The 8,636-nt window shown below is 45.0% G+C and overlaps 1 protein-coding gene and 1 pseudogene across 1 annotated transcript; both read left to right on the top strand.

Annotated features, from left to right (window-relative positions):
* The first annotated feature begins 475 nt into the window (after positions 1 to 475).
* On the top strand, positions 476 to 1,432 carry LOC119842173 (annotated as a pseudogene).
* Positions 1,433 to 5,492: 4,060 nt separating this feature from the next.
* LOC119842172 (olfactory receptor 10A3-like) lies at positions 5,493 to 6,585 on the top strand. Its single transcript, XM_038370085.1, is given in 3 exon segments — positions 5,493 to 5,796; positions 5,799 to 5,944; positions 6,538 to 6,585. Coding segments are annotated over 3 exon segments (498 nt in total).
* The last annotated feature ends 2,051 nt before the right edge of the window (positions 6,586 to 8,636 follow it).

The following is an 8,636-nucleotide window of genomic DNA, read 5'->3' as shown; positions in this document are numbered from 1 at the left end:
AGTGACTTACAGGTGGCTTTTTTGTAGTTTAATGGGAATTGCATGCCAGCCTACATGCCCACTGCATGTAAATATATAGGTGGGACTATTCAAAGTACCCTAATAGACTTGGATGCTCAATTAATGGGAACTTGGCATCCAAATCCCCTAGGCAGCTTTGGAAAATCTCATCCACTGATCTGTGACAGTTCTATGGTTGATTATTGTTCTCATTTTGTTCCATTTGACCCATATTTCCTTGAATAACTCCATGACTAATCTAATATGGGTAGTAAGCCATTCCATTTCTCTCAGTTTGTCAGTGGTGTTCAAACTTCTTCCAGTAGATGGTGTTTGGTTTTGTGACCACAGCGATGAAAGCCATTCATTGACGTAGGACTGCATTATAAAGGCTGGGTCTAGTCTCCGAATTGTTCTGGTTTATTGTCTGTCTGTGCTTGATTGGTGCACCATTCTTTCTCTAGACACAGCACACATGGCAAATGTTGAGAGGGGAAACCAAAGCAACGTTACAGAATTCATCCTTCACGGGTTCAAGATCCCTCTGCCCATTCCAGATTGGCCCCTTTGTGCTGATTCTGCTAACGTACCTCACCACCATGGCTGGGAACACCCTGGTCATTTTCACCATTCTGGTTGACCAAGGCCTTCACACCCCCATGTATTTCTTCTTAGGGAACTTGTCCTTCTTGGATATCTGGTATACATCCAACATCGTCCCCAAAATGCTGCAAGGTTTCCTGGCTGAGAAGGATGTGCCGATCTCCTTCAGCAGCTGTGTCACACAGCTTTATATCTTTGGTTCCCAGGCAGCCACCGAGATCCTCCTGCTAACGGTGATGGTCTACGATCACTACTTGGCAATATGCAGCCTGCTACGTTACACATCCCTCATGAAGATGAGGGTGTGCATTAAGCTGGCATCCTGCTCTTGGCTGGGTGGCTTCCTCTTCAACCCAGTGATAATGGCCTAGATTTACAGACTACGTTTCTGTGGCCTGAATGAAATCGACCATTTCTTCTGTGACTTCATGCCCCTGGTCAAGCTGTTGTGCAGTGACACCCACCTGATCACCTTAGTGGCATTCTTGCTGTCCTCTACAGCCACCCTGATTCCCTTCCTCTAAGCCTGACATCCTACTCATTCATCATCATGGCAATAGTAAAAAACCCTTCCAGCACTGGGAGATGGAAGGCTTTTTCCACCTGCACTTCCCACCTTATCGTGGTCAGCACTTTCTATGGGGCTCTGGCCATGGTCTACATGGTGCCAACGGCAAGCGCAGCCATCAACCTAAACAAAATATTCTCCCTTCTCTACAGCCTGGTCACCCCATTGCTCAACCCCCTAGTCTACTCTCTGAGAAACAAGGATGTGAATGACGCCCTGAGGACAATGGCCACTAGACTGTTGGATTTTCGAAGGAGGTAGAGCCAAAAAGGGAGCGTGAGGGATTTAAAAATTAAAACTACAGTAGAAACTCAGAGTTACAAACCCCTCGGGAATGAATGTTGTTCGTAACTCTGACATGTTCATAACTCTGAACACAACATCATGGTTGTTCTTTCAAAAGTTTACAACTGAACATTGACTTAATACAGCTTGGAAACTTTACTGTGCAGAAGAAAAATATTGCTTTCCTTTTAATTTTTTTAGTAGTTTATGTTTAACACAGGACAGTACTGTATTTGTTTTTTTTTTCCCCCTCTGCTGCTGCCTGATAGCGTATATCTGGTTCCCTTTGAGGTGTGTAGTTGACTGGTCAGTTTGTAACTCTAGTGTTCGTAACTCTGAGGTTCTACTATCCTAGGCCGCATTCCCACCTGGTGTAAACTCACATAACCCCATTTGAATCAGTGCAGCTGTGCAAGTTAGTACTAGCTGCAGAATTGGTCCATGCCCCTCCCCTCCTGCCCCCCCCCAGATTTAACAGACAAAGCAATCCCATATTGTACTCCAGCTGCATCCTCAGCATCCAATCCTTGTTCAGGAGTTACTGGTCTAGATCCGCCAAGTGCCTATCACTCCACATGCTGCATTTGCCCTCCATGGACTGCAGTAACCTGGGGTTTGCTGTCCATCAGGACAAGGGATGATTATGGGGCAGATTTGTAAAGGTGTTTAGGTGCCTGAGGATTCACGTAAGACACCTAGTGTGTTTTTTCAGAATAGCATCTGTTGATTTCAATGGGAATTAGACACCTAGGCACATCTGAAAATCCCAGATTATATCCACACAGGGAGAGTTAGATCCATAGAAATGCCAGGCTGGAAGGGACCTCAACAGCTCATCAAGTCCAACCCCCTGTACTGAAGCAAGACCAATAAACCTAGGCCAGCCCCAAGAGGCATCTGTCCAGCCTGTTCTGAAAAATGTCCAATGACAGGGACTCTACAGCCTCCCTTGGCTTTGATCATTTTCGTTGCTCTCCTCTAGACTCTTGCCAATTTGTCCACACCTTTCCTTAAGTGTGGCACCCAGAATGGGAGACAGTACTGCAGCTGAGACCTCCCCGGTGCTGAGTGGAATAGAACGATGACTTCCCATGTCTTTCATAAAACGATCCTGTTCACACACCCTAGAATGAGATTAGCCTTTTTCGCAACTGCATCACATTGTTGATTCATGTTGCATTTGTGACCCATGGGAACCTCCAGATCCTTGTCCACAGTGCTGCCCCCTGGCCAGTGATTCCCCAGTTATAGCTGTTCCTGACTAACTCCCTGTGTAGACCTGCCCTTAAGGCTGAGTTCAACACTTAAAGAAAGGATTCAGCTGCCTCTATTTGCATGGGAAGTGCAATGTATTCTCCCAAACTTGTAGCCCTCGGACTTTGACTGGAAATAAAGTGCCACATTCCCAGCATAGCTCCATTTCAGTCAACAGTCCAACAGTGTAAATTGGCATCAATCCATTGGAGACAGTGGGCCAGATCCTCCACTGGTGTGATGCAGCGTCACTCCCATGAAGTCACTGTAATTGTGATTTACAGCAGTGGAGGGGCTGGCTTGTGATTTACACTGTGGTTAAGATTTTAAAAGTAGTGTCAAGGATTTTGATGCCTAATTTCCATTAAAATTGTTCCCAATAGCTATTTACCTTCTTTATTTAATTAGCTTTGGAATTTTACAGTAGACAGATATAATTATACAATGTAATTAGGACTTGGACTGATCCCTTTATTAATAACTGATCAGGATGAATATCATTAACCATTTCCCAGAAATTTTTTTCCAAAAATTGAACTGAATCCATTCAGAATTAATTGATGTTGTTTTGGGAGCTGACAAAGGTTGCAGAACTGGGACCTCGTTCTGTTAAGTGTTATCCACAGTCTATGCCCCTGAAGAGCATACACTACAAAAAGACTTGAATTTTCCATTGAACAGCTGGGTGGAAGGATGATATAGTGGTTAACATCCTACATCCAGAGGTGGGAAATCCAGGTTCAATGTATTGCTCTACGATGGACTTTGTGTGTGACCTTGGGGCAAATCGCTTGATCTCTGTGGGCCAGATTTTCACAGGGATTTGCATGCATACACTGTTAAGATGAATTTTTTAAATCCTGCCAGGAGCTAGATTCACAAAGGGATTTAGGCACCTACCTGCTTCCTTAGAGTATCTTCAGGGGAAACCAAATTTGATAGTGGGCTGTTCAGCCTAACAGAGAAAGGTTCTAACACCATCCAATGGCAGGAAGTCAAAGCTAGACAAATTCAGACTAGAAATAAGGCATAAATGCGTAAGAGTGGGGGAAATTAACCACTGGAACAGTTTACCACAGGTCGCAGCAGATTCTCAATCACTGACAATTTATAAACCAAGATGGGATGTATTTCTAAAAGCTCTGCTCTAGGAATTATTTTGGGGCAGGTCTCTGGTCTGTGTTATACAGGAGGTCAGACTAGATGATCACAATGGTCCCTTCTGGCCTAGGAATCTATGAAACTAGAGAGGTGGCAGATCTCTGTTCAAGTCCCATCTTCCCCTGAGGCAGAGGTTATCCCAAGCCCCAGCTACATAGCCTAATCACTGGACTAAAAGTTATGAGGGAGGTCCTCCTCTTCCCCATACTCCAGCCCATCCTCGCCTTGTGTAAGCTCATCTATATGGGACCAATCCGGTAGGTGAGCTCTGAACATGCTTACCCAATTGGGCCCCGCGGGCAAATGAGGCAGAGGCCTGGCTATCTCTCCCCAGCTCATGCATGGCTCTGGGACTCAGTTGTCAGGATGCCTGGCCTGGGGCTGCTGAGCACATGCCCAGAGGCACCTAGGGAAATTTTCCTGAAAAAAAGCAGGAGCTCAGTGAGTTTAGGCACCAACGGCATTTGATGGCACCTGAGCAGCAGTTTTGTGCATCCCCAAGGGGCCTAAATCTGGGATCTGTAGGTGCCTAAAGTGGTAGGTATCCACCTAAGTGCCTTTGTGAATTGGGCCCTTCCCTGTCTAACCGATTTTGAAAACCCCACTAGTTGCTTCTCTGCATCTTTAGGCTTTTAAATTCCTTTTCAAGGATGCCCCCCTTTCCCCCCCCCGCATCTCTGTGTGCATCTTCTCCCTGTTTGCAAAAGGCGGACAATAGCATGATCTACATCACAGGGGTTTTGTGAGGCTAACAAAATTAAGGCGCGTGTGAGGTGCTTACTCCTACATGGGCCTTGGAGAGAGAGAAATAGTGAGGATCTTTATGGGTAATAAGCTCAAAATCAGCAATTTAAAGACTTCAGTCCCATTTTCAAAAAGTTTTTGGGATTCCCATCTCCCAAACCAGGCCCTATCATTGACGCATTCGCTTCACCGAAAACCCAATTTTCTAGTGGGAAAAGTTTTGATTAAAAATTATCCACCAGCCTTTATTCAAAACAGCTGTCCCTGAAAACTTGGACCCTCTATTCTCCATGCCAAAGAAAAAAAAAGTCCTTGTCTCATCTCTGAGTCCTTGATGTAGCAAGAATTCAATGCATGAGGGAACCTGTCTCAATAGAGGCATAAAAGAACTTAAATACTCAGACTCCTCGAGATGTGGCCTCTTCAGAGTTGGGGAACGCAGTGTTCGCTCTGCTGCCCATAAGTTTTACAGCACATGATTATATGAGATTAGAATATTTTTTTAAAGTCAATGTTTTTTCTGCATGTTATTGCTTTTTAACCAAGCACATTGGTGCATAGCTCCACCTGGGTCCTTTTTCTCCTCTGCTTTGTACCTTTGCGTAGTCATTTCCATGTGAATGGGTGTGGGAACCTGCCAGTACAAGAGGGTAATTCTGATATGGAGTCATTTTGCACTCACCTTGCACTGGTATAAATGACTACACATGGTACAAGGGAGCAGGGAGTCAGCCACTAGTGTGCTCTTTCTCTCCCCTGACTGTTGTGTTATACTAAGGAAGAGTACAAAGAATTCCAATTCATAGCTGGAATTTCCAAAGGAACATAAGGGAGAGGTGTGTGTCTCCAGCTCTCAGCTGTATGCTGGCTCATCAGGATGCTGGTGGGAGTCGGGCAGACAACTTTCACATTCACTCTGCCCTACTGTGGGCCCAATGGGATCAACCACTGCTTCTGTGACCTGCCCCCGCTGCTGAAGCTGGCCTGCATGGACACCTACAGGAACGAAGTAACTGTTTACACCATTGCTGTTGCCTTCATCATGGTCCCCTTCCTGCTCATCTTGATGTCCTACATCTGTATCCTCCACGCGATCCTCAGTATTCCATCAGCCGAGGGCAGGAGCAAAGCCTTCTCCACCTGCTCCTCCCAACTTATTGTGCTGACCTTGTTTTTTGGGTCTGCACTGTGGTGTACCTGAGGCTCAAATCCAGATACTCCCTCAACACCGACAAACTGCTTTCCGTGTTCTACTCAGTGGTGTCCCCAGTGCTGAACTCTTTGATCTACAGCCTGAGAAATAAGGAGGTGAAGGAAGCTCTGAGAAGGGTGATGGCCAGGAAAATATTCATTTGAAAACTGGGGGAATAAATTGGTTATTTATTTTCATATTCTTCTGATGGTTTTGGAGTTGCCTCTTGTAGCCCAATCTATGAATCATATATTAATTATATTGATTATTTAAGAATTCCCAGTCATCACTTTGAGGTATTGACAGGTTCTTGTCCCAACATCAGACCTGGTATTATTAAAATTGCTGTTGAGTTAGGAATCTCGATGTGTTCAGTTGCAACCCTCACACTTTAGAAACCGTTCTGTATTTGTCATAATTCACTAACATATTTAGCCAAGTTACAAACACTCTAACCCAGAGAGGTAGATACAGATACTACAGAATGTCCACCTGAACATCCATCCCTTGCAGAACAGCCTGAAATGTCAGCCATTGTCTTCCTCATCACCTGTGGGCTACGCTCTCTCTCCTCTTGCCCACAGGCTGGGATGCCACTTTTATAATAGTCAATAGGAGGGTAGTCAATAGGAGGACCATGGGCCAAATCCACACCACCAGGCGCTGTGAAATCTTTTTATTTCTTATTATTATCATGGTCATTATTGCAGTGTGAAAAATGTTTCTCTAGAGTCTGGATCTTGACCAAGAAATTTGGACCTTGATAAAAAAAAATTGAATACCCTTGTCTTACAGGGTCCAAGCCTGTAGGTTTCTTGCATTACTGTTGAATAAAATAAATGCTAAAGCGAGCTCTAAGGGTTGCAATCTGATAAAGCTATATGAGCCATGTGTTTGTCTGAAATCTAATATTGTACAGGTAGTCTTGTATTCACATACTGAGTTAATTCAACAGCTGGGTGTTCAGGAAGGCACCCAGGAAGATGGACAGTAACTCAGATAAGAGCTCCTCTGCAAACAGCAGGACAATTAACTGTGATATGCTATCTCCACCCACCTGCCCATGGGGGACCCACCAGACCAGCTTCCCCAAGATCAAAAGACTGAGAGGGATTTCAAAAGAGACACTTCCTGATTTAGAGGAGAGCCTTATTTTATGGGACAAAATTGCCTCCTGACCCCCCAGAGGCTTAGAAATTCCTCAGGGAAGCTTAGCTTGCCTAGGGGCTTTAAACCTTGTCTCTTGCTGCGCTGTGTTTCTACTGTTAAGATTAAACAACACTTTGTTTTAAACAGGCTGTTTTGGGTCACTATTATCACTGCAGGTCACAGCTCCCCAAGGGGACACACACCTCTACCAAGTCCAGTCAGATCTGCTGAGCGATGCTGGCTGGTACCTACGGTGCTGTCACCCAGGAACCCGCTCTGGGCGTGGGAGAGTCCCACAATTCCTCACCAAAGAGGTGAAGGCTCATGACATTACACCTGGATATCACCCATTCAGTGAGACCAGGGCAGAGGCTCATCTAGCCCTGAAGCAAGACATTCTTTTCTTTCTCTCTCTTCTTTTTTCATTTCCCCATTTTGGGGGTTTTTTTTAGTTTGTCTATCTTTTCCATTCTTTTTTCTTCTTCTTTTTCCCCCTTCCCCACCCCTACTTTTTGTTTTATAAGGAGGTTGTTGACAAATCCCTGGCTGGGATTATTTAGTTGGGGTTGGTCATGCTTTGAGCAGGGGGTTGGACTAGATGACCTCCTGATGTCTCTTCCAACCCTAGTCTTCTATAATTCTGTGATTCTATGAATGAACCAAACTCCTTGATGTATTTTTATTCACTCATTCACCACTCTTTGAAACAAGAGTAGATTAACACACACTAGGGAATGTTAGTGCCCGGCACCAGGGTCTACATGGACACTCCATGTGTGTCAAATTAGTGACGGGTAGATTTATACCTTGGCTTGCTGCAAACTGTCTACACAAGCCCTGAGAAATGAGGCTGAGATTTTTCCAGTCTGCCTTGGGGGGTTTCAACACGAAATGGAAATAATTTTTGTTCTCAACTTGTGTTATTGGGGGGGGGAGAAATGAATGGGGATTGGCAAAAAGCCAACATGTTCTGCTGAAAAATTCTGTGGAAAAAAACTATTTTGTCAAAAGTTTCCATGGCAAAACAAAAAAAACAAAACCACTCCAAACCATTCAAGGGGTGAGCCAAAACCATTTAATGTGGATGTTAAGCATTCCCTGCAAATGCTGAGGGGCTCTGAACTAGACTTTTGCTTTCTCCGAATACAGAGGAAAGGACAGCTGTGGAATTAGGAGCGCCATTATTTTTCCCTACACAGAGAGCAGAGCATGGGCGTTCAGTCCATATATTTCTAAGTAAGGCTACGATTTAGTCATGGAGGTCATGGATTCCATGACTTTACCAGACCTCTGTGACGAGCAAGTTCTGTCAGCAGTTGAAGCCGGGGCTGGAACTGGGGCTGTGCACCCCTGCTTGTGGAGGGGACTGGAGTTGGGGTCATGCCCCACCCCTGCCATGGGACTCCAGCTGTGATTCCTCCCCCCACACCTAGCCCTGCCCCCTGGTTATTTTTAGTAAAGTCACAGACAGGTCACAGCCCCCATTATTTTTTGTTGCCCATGACTTTTACTAAAAATAACCGTGACAAAATCTTAGCTTTGCTTCGAAGAGAGAGAGAATATAGAGCGGGACTCACCACAGACTCTAAGCATGGGCCTAGGCTAAGTATGTGATTGGTGCTATAGAAGTCAAGGTTTAGCCACATATTTACTGTCTTATTGGGCCAGGACCACAAACTC

Source organism: Dermochelys coriacea, chromosome 13, assembly GCF_009764565.3.
Source record: "Dermochelys coriacea isolate rDerCor1 chromosome 13, rDerCor1.pri.v4, whole genome shotgun sequence".
Classification (NCBI taxonomy): Eukaryota; Metazoa; Chordata; order Testudines; family Dermochelyidae; genus Dermochelys; species Dermochelys coriacea.
Note: the sequence above shows the minus strand (reverse complement) of the source record. Positions and strands in the feature narration are given on the sequence as shown.